This window comes from Bos grunniens, chromosome 4 (genome assembly GCF_055505025.1).
Source record: "Bos grunniens cultivar Pamir isolate PY7600 chromosome 4, Bosgru_T2T1.0, whole genome shotgun sequence".
In the NCBI taxonomy this organism is placed as follows: Eukaryota; Metazoa; Chordata; class Mammalia; order Artiodactyla; family Bovidae; genus Bos; species Bos grunniens.
Genome location: NC_141168.1, coordinates 84,795,359 through 84,811,181, shown reverse-complemented (window position 1 = coordinate 84,811,181; position 15,823 = coordinate 84,795,359). Strand labels below are relative to the sequence as shown.

The following is a 15,823-nucleotide window of genomic DNA, read 5'->3' as shown; positions in this document are numbered from 1 at the left end:
GATTTATTAATATTGGTTTTTGAAGTCCAACAAATTTTCAGTGCTTGAATATCTTTGTATAGCATTTATCCACTAATCAGAAACTCAGTTCTTGGAAGCTTGTCGTTTTAGTATTAATTGCTTCATTTACTAGGGTGACATAATTCAGTTTAAAATTGTATGACTTAAAGTTAATAACTGAAAATGTACAACAAAACCATTTAAACATCTTTTAAAATTTGTGCCCCTTTACAAAGAGAAAAAAGAATCTTCAATTACTATTTTACTGGCAAGTCTTTAAGACACAATTAGAGCTGAAACTATTAAACTAAACTAAACTATTACATTAGAGTTGAAACTACAAGATCAAGTAATTTAAAACAATGGCTCAGAAGTCAGGACTGGTAGGGACTTTTTTCCCACATAGTGCTTCGAGGGCTCCCTGGGCATCCTTGCCCCATCCTCTGTGCTCCCTTCTCCCTAGGTTTATATCTCTGGTGGAAATGCCATTTCCCTGTTTACAGAACTGTCTTCCTGACTCATATCGTAGACCTCAGAGCCACACCTTACCAGGTATACAGAAGCCCTTTCATAGTTATGTGTTTAATGAACAAATAAGTAATGAACAGTAAGTAATCTGTGCTAACCTTGGAACTTTGATTTAGACTTCTAAAATGATAAAAAAAAAGATTGCTTTCACATTTTGTCAATCTTTAGATAACTCCTTTTTGAAGCTCCTATAAATATATTAAAAACCAATTTTAGAAACATCATTTATCTCATAATTTACTTCAACTCAAGCACCCAATACACTGGTTGAAGGTAAAGGAGAGAACCCAGTGATGTTCTTTTTTTTTTAAGTCACACTTAATATGAAAAAAGTCCTGTATTTCCTTTTTTTTTTTTTTGTATAGTACTAATACCAGTAAGCTATTCAGGTCTGAACAAATCTACAAATGTTTATTCTAAATTTATCTCTGAAATGTGATTAAATCTGACCATCATATAAAACAGAAAAGAGCAAGATCTGACATACTGAAAGGATTCAAAGAAATATTAATCTAGATTAGAGACCAAACAAAATGAGCTAGTGATTAAACAAGTTGACACATTGTGGATATGCATTCCGTGTACCATTTATTTTTATTCCAATGATACAAAGTTATCCTTTATAAAATCACTGTTACACAAAAGAATCAGCAAATATAGCTTTGCAGTATTGCAAGATGAAAGAATTCTTAAGATTGCACAAAGTGAATATATGTAACAATACTGAACTATATGCTTTAAATAACTAAGGTGATACATTTGATGTTATGCGTATTTTATCACAATTAATAATAATAATAATCAGCAAGATAAAAGATGATATCTTGAGCTTATAAGTTCAAATACGAAGCAAAGATTCCATAAATTCAAGGTGTTATTCAAGGTGTTATTTTTAAAGGGGCAAGAAGTACACTCAGTTCAGTGTTTTTGCTGCCAGTGACTAAAAATAAAAATAAACAATAAAATAAAACAACTTGAAGAAACTCTCAAATTTCCTGATAGATACAGTGTTTTATTTTTGCTCTTTGTATATTAATTGATTTAGGACTTCTTGATTTCACGTTGATGACAGACTGTTGTCTGTCATCTGGATTATGCATGGCCCATTTTGATTCATTTACTAATTTACATAATTAAAAACAGTTAAGAAATATACATCTGAAAACACACCATCCAGAACAAAAACTAAAATCTTTAATATCTTGTTTGTTTTTTTTTTTACTGGTAATTTAATAATTTTCTTTTTACTAGTCTTGGATAATCATCTTTCTGAATCCTGTATTCATCACTCTTCTGCTTTTCTTTTTATGTATTTATTGTATGTACATACATACTTAAAAAGTGCCTTTTATTTTAGTTGTTTTCAATATTATTCTAAAGAGATTATGCTGTTGGTCATTTTGAGGAATATACTTTTTTCACTAATAATGAAATTGCTGAGGTCCGTTCATACTGCTTTTCATTGCTGTAGTTCATTCATATTTTATTGCTGGCTGTGTTCAAAACCTCAGATATGCAGATGATACCACTCTAATGGCAGAAAACAAAGAGGAACTAAAGAGCCTCTTGATGAGGGTGAAGTAGGAGAGTGAAAATAAAAAAAGGCTTAAAACTAAATATTAAAAAAACTAAGATCATGGCATCTAGCACCATTACGTCATGGCGAACAGAGCGGGGAAGGTAGAAGTAGTGACAGATTTCCTCTTCTTGGGCTCTAAAATAACTGCAGATGGTGACTGCAGCCATGAAATCAGAAGACAATTGCTTCTTGGCAGGAAAGCTATGACAAACCTAGATAGTGTATTGAAAAGCAGAGCCATTACTCTGTCAACAAAGATCCAGATAATCAAGGCTATGATCTTCCCAGTGGTCATGTACAGTTGTGAGAGCTGAACCACAAAGAAGGCAAAGTGCCAAAGAATTGATGCCTTCGAATTGTGGTGCCGGAGAAGACTCCCAAGAGTCTCTTGGACAGCAAGGAGATCAAACCAGCCAATCTTAAGGGAGATCAACCTTGACCAGTCATTGGAAGGGCTGATGATGAAGCTGAAGCTCCAGTATTTTGGTCATCTGGTGTGAACAGTTGACTCACTGGAAAAGTTCCTGATGCTGGGAAAGATTGAGGACAGAAGAAGAGGGTGTCAGAGGATGAGATGGCTGGATGGCATCATGGATGCAATGGACATGAACTTGGGCAAGCTTTGGGAGATGGTGAGGGACAGGGAGGCCTGGCATGCTGGAGTCCACGGGGTTGCAAAGGGTTGGACACAACTGGGCATCTGAACAATTGTTCAAAATCACGTGCATGTGTTTTAAACCGTTTCTAGACAAACAGCATCTTTATGTCTTTATTGTGAGCCACATCCATGTTAGCTGGTCACCTGAGCCTGCTGCTAGATCAGCAACCATATCTGTGTACTCTCTTTGGTTAGATTTGTAGTTGTTAAAATGTGCTCTAGGACTTCCCTGGTGGTCCAGTGGTTAAGACTCTGGGCTTCCAATGCAGAGGGCTTGGGTTCAATCCGTTGTCAGGGAACTTAAGATCCCACATGCCATGCTATGTGGCCAGAATTTTTTTTTTTTAATGCTGTAAACAAACAACCTTGCTTCATTTAAAAATCACAGTAATTACATCATATAGATCTATTCAAAGAATGTAAGTGCTATTCTATGTTCTCTTTGTTCAGAAACTTAAAACCCTAATATTTGACTATGAATATAACATCATATAAACATTAGTGACTTCTAAATCATTTGTTCAATTCCAGGTTTAACAAGTCTCTTTCAATGTATTCCCTCAGGATAGTTTCCTTTTTTCTCACCTATTAAAATATTTTCTGCTAATATTGGTGAGAAACATAATACAAATTTGTCAGGAACTCTTGGAACATATAAGCTACTCAGAGCTTGACTTTCTTGTTTCTTCTTGCCTATAGCTTAACAAAGAGCAATTCTTTCTGTAAGCTAATGGAGTATTACAACAGTTTTAGGCTTTATTTTGAAAAACTTCCTGGAAGAACTTCTAAAGTTCATTAAAAACAAGACAAATTATTTGTGGTAAATTCAGGACTGTTCAAGCTGATTAAAAGTGATCAATCAAGGAGCCTACTGCCTTTGTCTGTATGCATTTGCCCAAATAATATTTATTATGTAGTGTTTGAGACCGCCCCCCACCCCTCCCAGTTCAAGGCACAGACTTTGGGTCATGCTTTGGCTCTGTTGCAAAGCAGTCTGATGGCCCTCGACTTGTTGTTTAATGACTATATGAAGAAATTTTCTGACCCAAAAATGGTGAGAGTAAGCATAGCTATTTTAAAGGTTACTGAAAGATTTAAATAAGATAATGCTTATCATCCTATTTTAATGTTTAACTAAATGAAAGATGTGTCTCAGCTCTATATGTGTTAAATATTATGAACAATTTCACACTGGTCTTTGACTTGAAGTGATAACTTATGCTTGTGACAGAGAGCTGTTTCTCACACCTCATTGAATGTTTATAGTGCACTACTGCTTTGAGAAAACAGAGAAAAAACAGGCTAAAAAGAATCTCTTACCTAAAGCAAATGCTAACCTGAAGTTCTGTTGAAGTCACAATAAGAAGTTATACCACATGATTTATCTATTATTAAATACATTTCAAAAGAAATTATAATATTGACAGATAGAAATGGATGTTTCTGCCAGATTTTTCTTATACTCTTTTTAGAATGATTTTAGAAAATATTTAAATCTCAAAATTCTTAAATCATAGCTAACAATATGCTTTTGGCTTGATACCCACTCTTTAATTTCACACCCTTTCCTAATTAGAATTGTAGGGTGTTTTAAATATTCAGATTCTAACACACCTTGAAATGTTTTACAGATTTATTGGCCTGCTGCAAAGGAACGGGTGGAATTGTGTAAATTAGCTGGGAAAGATGCCAATGTAAGTATGAGACTTTAAAAAATATCTTTGTTAAACTGGTACTGATATGATAGCAAATATTTATATTAAATTTTATTGAATGAATGACATTAGTGTATTATTTTTACAACCACACTAATAGTCTGTGTAAAGATTAATATGGTATAAAATAGTTCTACTTTGCCAAAATGAATGTCATTATTCTCAGAAATTTAGAAATACTACACTTTCTAAAGTGTTACTTCTGATTGTATTTTCTTCACAAAAAAATACCAAAAATACATTTAAAATATTTAAAAATAAACTATTAGGAAATACTATATTTCTAGAATTGTGTATTTTTGTCTAATCTGTGTATTTTTTGAATGCACACAAAATCATCAGTTGTTGTAGCATTACAAACACACACTTGATATTTAATTTTGGGTGAAATTAAACTTATAACTATAAGAATTCTTTCAAAAGTAGGCATTATAGAGATACTAAGAAAGATCGGTTGTCCTGCTTGCTCCGTCCAGTTGTGTTGCCTGTTTAATCTCCTGTGATGCTAAGGCTTTGACCACCTCTTCTCATCTGAAAGTTCTAATTCAGGTCAGATTATCTGTATTCTGCCCTGACTTCTTGCATTGTAATGATAGGGAGAATTGCTCTTCTTTGGAAAAATAAGTCAGCCCCTGAATATAACTCAAGATGACAAAGTTCCAACTTCGGGCAAAAGCATGGACATCATGAGGCTTCCTTTGTATCATCCTGGAATGTTTCCCCTCACCACTATAACCCAAGAATATTAAGCTGAGCAGTGCCCTTATATTTAATAACAGCAAATAGTTTGTGTTGTATGAAAGCACAACTAGATTTAAAAATTCTCACTTTAATATTGTGCTAAAGGTAAAGCAACATGACATGTTGCTTAATACATTTAAGGGGAAGCTTAGAAGCCTACCAATCCAAAGTGAAAAATGAAAGTGAAAGTCACTCAGTTGTGTCCAACTCTTTGCGACCCCATGGACTGTAGCCCACCGGGCTCCTCTGTCTATGAAATTCTCCAGGCAAGAATACCGGAGTGGGTTGCCATTTCCTTCTCCAGGGGATCTTTCTGACCCAGGGACTGAACCCAGGTCTCCTACACTGGAGGCAGATTCTTTACCATCTGAACCAGCAAGGAAGCCTCATAACAACTGATTTATTCATTCATTTGTTCATTCATTTACTCAACAAGTATTTATTAAGAACCTAAATATGTATAGTTATATTCTTGAGTTATATTGATCCATATAGCCAATTATGAACCAAAAATATTTCAAAAAAGAAATTCCAGACAGTCTCAAAAAACAAACTTGAATTTACTGCCTTCTGGCAACTTTTATATAGTGTTTACATTGTATTTACAATTGTTTATGTATCATTTACATAGTGCTAAGTATTATAAGTAATCTAGAGATAAAGTATATGGGAAGATATATAGAGGTTTTTCTGCCATTTTATACAAAGGACTTGAGCATCTTCAGATTTTTATATCTGTCAGGGTTTTGGAGCCAATTTTCTGAGGATACTGAGGGACGATTGTCCTGCAAAACAAAATAATCAAAATGAAAGAAACTTTTGGTTATGCCTGATTTTGTATTCAATCAGTGTTAAATGTGATCTTTTCAAGCACCTAATGTTAGCAGAAATATGTCAGGGAGTATTCGTTTCAAATGCAACAGGAAAACATTTTTATATTTATTTTACTAGATATGAAAGAGATTAATTTAGAATATATTCTTCCTCTCATGTCTCTAATTTCTTCACCCTGTTCAGTGTCAGGTACCCTGGGAGCAGGTGCCCAGGTCTGAAAAAGCAACAGTACTTTTTTGAACTCATGGGGAAAATAGATGCTTTGGTTATGGTTTTTCAAAATTATTTTGTTGCATAACAATAGAAGCTTATCATAAACAGTGTGAACATTTTAATGTTTTGTATTTCACTAGTATTGAGTGTCTGATGAAGAGGCAAGAAGGAAAAGGCTGTTTTAAATGTACTGCAATGAAATAGTGTCAGTTTTCCCATGGAATAGATGAGGGATAAGCTCTCAAGGTCAGACAATCAGTGAAGGTTTTAATTGTGTCAGTGTTCTCATTTCAGTATGTTCACTAATTTCAGTTATATAGTAACTCAGTTGCCTCTCTTATTAAGTTAAAGAGTGATAAACGTTTTTGAAGGTAGTGTCCTAGACAGCACGTAAGAACCAGTAAATGGAATCTGTTCTTCCAATTCAATTGTATTTGAGAGCTGATAGTCACCTCTAACACCTGTTAACCTAAGATTAGAGGTTTGGGGAGCTTTTCTCTTTTTACTGAAGTCTGTAAAGTTTGCTGTTGAAGTATGTAGGAATAATAAAAGTGTCTGTCTCCTCTTTTAATTTGTCCCTTTAAAATAATATTATATTTTAGAGTTACTAAGAATAGGTAACATATTTATAGTACTTACCATGTTCCAGGAACTGCTTTCAATGCTTTATACCTATAATCTTGATTAATCCTTAAAACAATATGTTAGATTTTATTATTATTCCTCATTTTCCAAATGAGAAGACTGAAACCAGAACAATTAACTGACTTGCCCAATATTACGTATTCAGTAAATAGTGAAGCCAGGAATTAAATCAAGAAGGTTTGCCCCACAATCTGTGCTCTTATGAAATACTACAGTCTACACATGAAGATTTAAGTTTTATGTGTAAGGTCTACAAACTGAATCCCTCAAACCATTTCTCTCTTCACTATCACCATAACACAGATCCTCATTTTACATCATTACATAGATTTTGGTCCACAGAAAACTGAGACTAGTCTGTGGTTTTATTATCATCTCTTACTACCTTTGGCGTTACCCACACTCTCCCTTCTCTAGTAATTTTTACCTATTTCCCAAGAGCGTATTGAGAATTAACAAGTGTTTAGAAAGACTGTCCCTTTACACAAAGGTACTATATAACTGAAAAATAGTGAATTATTTACCATAATGAAAGTTAGCTAGTTGGTGTGCTGAGGAGGCGGAAGAACAGGATACAAAAGAGAGCTAGTCCTCTTGCTTGAGTACAGTCCGCAATTTTAATCCAGGGAAGGAAGAGGCGACAGGACGCTATTTGGTCTATTTTGTTTCTGTTTAGAATATTATTCAACAGAAAGTCACTAAAGAAATGGCTGGTCCTGCAAAGAAAAGAGGGGTAAACAGCTCAGTCCTGACAAAAGAATGAATGGCGTGTGGGCAGCCTGGGCTGTTCGTCAGCTTAACTATCAGAGCACACAACCTTGTCAATAGAGACACTGCAAAGAGTTAAAGGATCTTCCGTCTCTAAAGTTCTCTGATTACATTTATCTTCCGTTTTAAAGAACATCTAAAAGTACAACAAAGTGTTCGTTGCAGAAAGTTTGAAAACTATATAGATTCATCTGTAAATATTTCTTTCCCCATGACCATTACCCAGAGATAGCTGGTGACATTTTGATGTTTATTCTTCTATCTTATCTATTTACTATTTTTCAGAATGAAATCATTGTATACATAGTCCCTTAAAACATTTTTTTTTTCACTTCACAGACTGCCATGAGCATTTTCCCATGTCATTAAATTCCTTTTTATAACACTACTTTTAATAGCTGCACTGCATTCCTTTATATATTATTTCATCAATCCCCTATTGTTAGAATTTTGATATATATCCAGTTTTTACTATTGTAAATGATGCCACACATGAAAAACCTTATATATAAATATTGTGAACATCTCTGGTTATTGGGTAAAATTACTGGTCAAAGGATATAAAATATTTTATGCATTGTAAAATGGCCCTCCAGAAAGTTTAAGCTTCTTATACTTAAATTAGCAGTACATGCTCTTAAGAGAGTATATTTCCCCATACCCTTGCTAATATTGTATACATCATATACTTAATGCTTAACATTAATACATTAAAAATGAAATAAATATATTTAATTTTTGCCAACAAAAACAAAATTATTTTTATTGTTTTTAGCTTGAAGATCATTCATTACTATAAACACTAAATATCATATATATTTGTAAAATTAAGATTTATATTCATATATGATTACTTTGGGGGCTTCCCTGGTGGCTCAGAAGTTAAAGCGTCTGCCTGGAATGCAGGAGACCCAGGTTCCATCCCTTGATTGGGAAGATCCCCTGGAGAAGGAAATGGCAACCCACTCCAGTACTCTTCCCTGGAGAATCCCATGGAGGGAGGAGCCTGGTAGGCTACAGTCTTTGGGGTCGCAAAGAGTCGTACACGACTGAGCAACTTCACTTTCTTTCTTTCTTTCTTTCTATGATTACTTTGTGTCACACTCACGTAAAAAATGTCCTTTCCTAGTTTTCCTGTTAGGTATTTAGACTTTTATAGGCACATCTCTCCTTTTTTTTCCTTTAAATTATTTTTTTTCCCCTTCTACCATAAGTGGTAGAAATCTGTTAGATTTTTGTTGTTGTTGTTAAATAATTTTTGAGAGAAGTGTGATATTTGGATTTTCATATACTTATTCTGAAGTGTTGACAACATATTAAAATGTTTTTAATATTATAGGACCAAAACAGATATCTTTGCAGACTGAATTTTAACAGAGGTCTACCTGACAAACCTAAGATATACCACAATAATAGTTCAGTTCAGTTCAGTCACTCAGTCGTGTCCAACTCTTTGCGACCCCATGAATCACAGCACGCCGGGCCTCCCTGTCTATCACCAACTCCCGGAGTTCACACAAACTCATGTGCATAGAGTCAGTGATGCCATAGCCATCTTTTCCTCTGTCGTCCTGTTCTCCTCCTGCCCCCAATCCCTCCCAGCATCAGGGTCTTTTTCCAGTGAGTCATCTCTTTGCATCAGGTGGCCAAAGTATTGGAGTTTCAGCTTCAGCATCAGTCCTTCCAATGAACACCCAGGACTGGTCTCCTATAGGATGGACTGGTTGGATCTCCTTGCAGTCGAAGGGACCCTCAAGAGTCTTCTCTAGCACCACAGTTCAAAAGCATCAGTTTTTCGGCGCTCAGCTTTCTTCACAGTCCAACTCTCACATCCATACATGACCACTGGAAAAACCATAGCCTTGACTAGACAGACCTTTGTTGGCAAAGTAATGTCTCTGCTTTTGAGTATGCTATCTAGGTTGGTCATAACTTTCCTTCCTAGGAGTAAGTGTCTTTTAATTTCATGGCTGCAATCACCATCTGCAGTGATTTTGGAGCCCCAGAAAATAAAGTCTGACACTGTTTACACTGTTTCCCCATCTATTTCCCATGAAGTGATGGGACCGGATGCCATGATCTTCGTTTTCTGAATGTTGAGCTTTAAGCCAACTTTTTCACTCTCCTCTTTCACTTTCATCAAGAAGCTTTTTAGTTCCTCTTCACTTTCTGCCATAAGGGTGCTGTCATCTGCATATCTGAGGTTATTGATATTTCTTCCAGCAATCTTGATTTCCAGCTTGTGCTTCTTCCAGCCCAGCGTTTCTCATGATGAACTCTGCATATAAGTTAAATAAGCAGGGTGACAATGTACAGCCTTGACGTACTCCTTTTCCTATTTGGAACCAGTCTGTTGTTCCATGTCCAGTCCTAACTGTTGCTTCCTGACCTGCATACAGGTTTCTCAAGAGGCAGGTCCGGTGGTCTGGTATTCCCATCTCTTTCAGAATTTTCCACAATTTATTGTGATCCACACAGTCAAAGGCTTTGGCATAGTCAATAAATCAGAAATAGATGTTTTTCTGGAACTCTCTTGCTCTTTTGGTGATCCAGCGGATGTTCACAATTTGATCTCTGGTTCCTCTGCCTTTTCTAAAACCAGCTTGAACATCAGGAATTTCATGGTTCACATATTGCTGAAGCCTGGCTTGGAGAATTTTGAGCATTACTTTACTAGCTTGTGAGATGAGTGCAATTGTGTGGTAGTTTGAGCATTCTTTGGCATTGCCTTTCTTTGGGATTGGAATGAAAACTGACCTTTTCTAGTCCTGTGGCCACTGTTGAGTTTTCCAAATTTGCTGGCATATTGAGTGCAGCACTTTCAAAGCATCATCTTTTAGGATTTGAAATAGCTTAACTGGAATTCCATCACCTCCACTAGCTTTGTTCCTAGTGATGCTTCCTAAGGCCCACTTGACTTCACATTCCAGGATGTCTGGCTCTAGGTGAGTGATCACACCATCGTGATTATCTTGGTCATGAAGATCTTTTTTGTAAGTTCTTCTGTGTATTCTTGCCACAATGATAGGCATGTGGCAAGTGATCAAAAAAATTGAAGATCATAGTATTCTGCAAAATATACTAAACACAAAGACTGATCAGATTCTTAATCATAAGTGTCTTTTCATGTTGCACCTAAATAATTTAAATGATTACAATTCAGTTATCAAAAACACATATAAAGCTGAATTGGATTTAATTGAACTACATGTAAGATTAAGGACTTACAAATACTTCTGTTTTGCTAATATTTTTCCAAGTATTAGGGGGAAACAAGTTCTAGATGTTAATACATAGATGAATAGGTATCTGTCTTTTCTCTAAGTATTAAGTTTTATATTTGTTTTATTTATAGCTATATATCTATTTATATATGTGTGTTTTATATATATATGTGGGAAGGATTGGGGGCAGGAGGAGAAGGGGATGACAGAGGATGAGATGGCTGGATGGCATCACTGACTTGATGGACGTGAGTCTGAGTGAACTCCGGGCGTTGGTGATGGACAGGGAGGCCTGGCGTGCTGCGATTCATGGGGTCACAAAGAGTCAGACATGACTGAGCTACTGAACTGAACTGACTGAAGGATGTGTATGGGGCTTCCCTGGTGGCTCAGTCGTAAAGAATCCACCTGCCAATGCAGGAGACACGGGTTCGATCCCTGGGTTGGAAAGATCCCCGGGAGAAAGAAATGGCAACCCACTCCAGTATTCTTGCCCTGGAACTCTCATGGTGTAAAGAGCCTGGCAGGCTACAGTCCATGGGGTCACAAAGAGTTAGGACTTAGCGACTGAATAGCAACAACAGAAAGAAATGTGTATAAGGGTAGATATTGGAACGAGTAATATTACTTGAAAAAATCAGCAAGTTGGTATGTGTGTGTGCATGCTAAGTCGCTTCAGTCGTGTCCAACTCTGTGCAACGCTATGGACTGTAGCCTCCCATGGGATTCTCTGTTCATGGGATTTCCCAGGCAAGAATACTGAAGTGGGTTACCATTTCCTTCTCCATCGGATCTTCCCAACCCATTTATCCAGCCTGGGACTCCTGCACTAGCAGGCAGATGCTTTCACCACTGAGCTGTTACTACTACGTGTGCACGTGTGCTAAGTCTCTCCAGTCCTGTCCGACTCTGTGCGACCCCATGGACTGTGGCCCTCCAGGCTCCTCTGTTCATGGGATTCTCCAGGCAAGAATACTGAAGTGGGTTGCTGTGCCCTCCTCCAGGGGATCTTCCCGATTTCGCTTAAGTCTCCTGCATTGGCAGGTGGTTTCTTTACCACTAGTGCCACCTGCGACACCCAGAAGGTTGATACTTGTTTTTAATTCTGTCTTTTTCAGTCTGTCTTATAGTGGAGAGTTGAGGAGGTAGGAAAGAGAGTAGGTAGGAAGCATAGGAAGGAAGGGGAAATTCAGTTCTCTTCCAAGGTTGAGTATATCACTCACTGAGTTGAATTGTTTGATCACGTGCAACAACCCTTACCATTGTGGCAATAGCTATAAATTAGTCAGCTTTCAGGGAAAATTTAAAAAGCTGCTTCTCAGAGTTTTCTTTCTTCATGCCTCACAGAATTACACCACCCTTAATAGCTATGCAGTTTGCTAAGTGAATTAAATCAAGTTAATTATTGCTCATGCTATTTAAGCAAAACCTAATGAAACTTGTGCACAAAAAGAAAACACATAATCTTTGAGCCTTAAAAAAATGTTATAAATTAAAAGAGAAAGACTTTTGTTTCACTTGAGGCACTAGTGTTTGGCTGAAATGACCACCCTAGGCAAAATTTAAAATAAGAGACTTTATCTTTTAGAATCTCTTTCCATGTTTCTTTCCTTCAGGTAACCAATGCCTTTTCATTCCTTCAGTCTTCTTAGAGAACTGCCTGCCATCAACTTCATCGACAGGAAACTTTGGGCAGAACTGACTTTTGGGTAAACTAAGTCAGAAAATTCAGAACTGTCCCTACAGTGTTCTATTCCATGGCAGCCCAGTCTGAGAGAAGGGAGAATATTACCAAGAATAAATCCTTGGTAATATCTCACCAAGTCAGGAACTAGCATAATGGGTTACTTTCCAGGGCTGGCTGCATCTTAATAAAGTACTCCCAGAAAAGTTAAAGGATGTGCAATGTTTTAGGTGTGATTCAGAGCTTTTCTTTATCATCACTCAAATTATATCTCCTTTGTGTGTGATGTTTCACTCTGGGCCTTATTTGCCTTTTTAAACAGTGCTGTGTCTCACAGTCTCTAATCTTTCAGACTTTATAATTTATAATCTGGAAAGGCAGTTGTTTTATTTCTTTATACAAATATTTATTTCAAACTCTTGTAAAATTACTGTGTTAGTCGGCTTGAGCTACCATAACAAAATACCATAAACTAGGCTGCTTTAACAACAGCCATTTATTTCTGACAATTCTGGAGCCTGGGAAGTCCAAGATCAAAGTGCAGGCTGACTTAGTTTCTAGGGAAAATTCTCTTCTTGGCTCATAGGTGGCCATCATCTGGTGGTTTCTGCACAGGGCAGAGAGAGTGAGAGCAAGTGCCCTGGTCTCTTCTTATAAAGGCATGAATCCTATCAGGAGGATTCCACCTCCTGACCTCTTCTAAGGCTGTTGCTATTGCTATTCAGTTGCCAAGTTGTGTCTGACTCTTTGCGACCCCATGGATTGCAGCACACGAGGCTTGCCTGTCCCTCACCATCTCCTGGAGTTTTCTCAAGTTGATGTTCATTATATTGGTGGTACCATCCAACCATCTCATCCTCCATCTCCCTCTTCTCCTTCTGCCTTCAATTTTTCCAAGCATTAGGGTTTTTTCCAATGAATCAGCTATTCACATCAGGTGGCCAAAGTATTGGAGATACAGCATCAGTCATTCCAAAGAGTATTCTGGTTGATTTTCTTTAAGATTGACTAGTTTGATCTCTTTACTATCCAAGGGACTCACAAAAGACTTCCAGCTATTTACTTCCTAAAAACCTGACCTCCGACCACCATCACCCTGGGGGCATTAGGGTTTCAACCTATGAATTTGGGGAGGACACAATTATTCACTCCATAACCATTCTTCTCTAAATTCTATGACTCTAGTAAAAGAGAGCTTTTGAAAAATTATGTAATTACTAGCAGTGAGTCAATCCCACCTCACTCCAGGCATATCCCTCTACACTTTTCCCCTCCCTGTGTACTATTCCTTGTATAGATTTTACCCTTGCATAAACCTCTTTGTGGGGAAAAGACTAATAAGTAGAAGTCCCTTCAGTGAACATGAGTGAGCAAGATGAAGGCTGGAGAATATTAGAATGAATCTCTTACCCTACCAGTGAAGCCATCATTAGAATTTATCTGATGATCACCTACATTTTTACTCTTTTTTGCCCTGGCTTATCTCATGTTACTGAGACATTTGTTCAAAACCATTCAGTTCACTTCAGTCGCTCAGTCATGTCCGACTCTTTGCGACCCCATGAATCGCAGCACGCCAGACCTCCCCATCCATCACCAACTCCCAGAGTTCACTCAGACTCACATCATCGAGTCAGTTATGCCATCCAGCCATCTCATCCTCTGTCGTCCCCTTCTCCTCCTGCCCCCAATCCCTCCCAGCATCAGAGTCTTTTCCAATGAGTCAACTCTTCACATGAGGTGGCCAAAGTACTGGAGTTTCAGCTTTAGCATCATTCCTTCCAAAGAAATCCCAGGGCTGATCTCCTTCAGAATGGACTGGTTGGATCTCCTTGCAGTCCAAGGGACTCTCAAGAGTCTTCTCCAACACCACAGTTCAAAAGCATCAATTCTTTGGTGCTCAGCCTTCCTCACAGTCCAACTCTCACATCCATACATGACCACAGGAAAAACCATAGCCTTGACTAGACGGACCTTTGTTGGCAAAGTAATGTCTCTGCTTTTGAATATACTATCTAGGTTGGTCATAACTTTCCTTCCAAGGAGTAAGCGTCTTTTAATTTCATGGCTGCAGTCACCATCAAAACCATTAGTAGGGCGAATTTTCTCTCTGAATTAAGTTTTCATTTGTGATTGTCTAACATGATATAAAAGAACATGAAGCTAGTTTTCTACAGTGCTTTGTGTCAATAAAAAATAAATTCTCTTCATCAGATACCTTGGTGGAAGGGTGAAAAACATATAATATGATTTTGTTAAGATTGTCTGCCAGATAAATTGTCTAAATGAATATAAAATTTTCCTTTCTTAGGAGTCTACATATAATACTTATATGAGAACATATATTAAATGTATGAAAATATTCAGGATATTAAGGATCCTACAGTATGATTTGCATATGCTAAAATAGGACTTTCTTTTTTTGCAGCACAAATGTGTAACCATATGTAGTTGTCCTGCTGCTATTAGAGAATTCTGACTCTCCCTACATGATAAACATCCTTCTCTTCTATGGCTAACTGAGGGACTGACTGATACTGTCCTCTCATTTAGTGTTAAGCAACTGCTTTGTTTGTAAGGGCGCAGAGAGCAGAAGACTCAGTAAGTTAGTTCTTTGTAACATTTTTCTGTAATAGAGTGTGCAGATTTTATTCACTGGGATCTACAAATTCTTGAGACATAAGATTGCCAGGCCAGCTGGACAAAAAAGAACTAGGTACTAGAAACTCTGTACCACAGCTATGCAGAAATAGCTCTCTCCTTGAAAATCAGAATAGCCACTGAGAAACTGATTATTTTGTTTAGGTCAAAATCAGAGTTTGTGATAAACAACTATTAAGTGTTATATTCTTTATTTTAATCCACATAACAATCATAATCCTATCAGCTAAGTTATCATCTGCCGTTAAAAATATTTAAAAAATCATCCTACCAGTTGGTCTTTTTTATTTTTTAATATTCTTTTCCTAACAACCCTAATGACAGCAGTTACCTGACAGGTGAAGGACCTGTGACCATTCAGGCAAGAGAAAATGGACCTTTTCTCTGAATCTCAGTGATTTCATAGTTTTCCAACCTCCTTAGTAAACACTTGTCCATCTCCTAGGTAGAGCTGATTTAAAATAAAAGTGTACTATTGCCCAGTGTTTTCTTGGAGTCTTTGGATCCGAGAATCATGAAGTTAGTTAAAAATTGTTTCCAGTAATTATGTAAACATAAGGGATGGCTTAGAGG

General features: G+C 37.0%; 1 protein-coding gene across 3 annotated transcripts in view; it reads left to right on the top strand.

The window, feature by feature from the left end:
- SEMA3D (semaphorin 3D) overlaps nt 1-15,823 on the top strand; it is a 228,905-nt gene that overhangs the window by 124,352 nt on the left and 88,730 nt on the right. For all 3 annotated transcript variants that reach the window (XM_086397191.1, XM_086397190.1, XM_086397192.1), the window contains one exon: nt 4,397-4,459. In XM_086397191.1, coding sequence (XP_086253317.1) covers nt 4,397-4,459 — 63 coding nt within the window. The remainder of the gene's footprint in view (nt 1-4,396; nt 4,460-15,823) is intronic.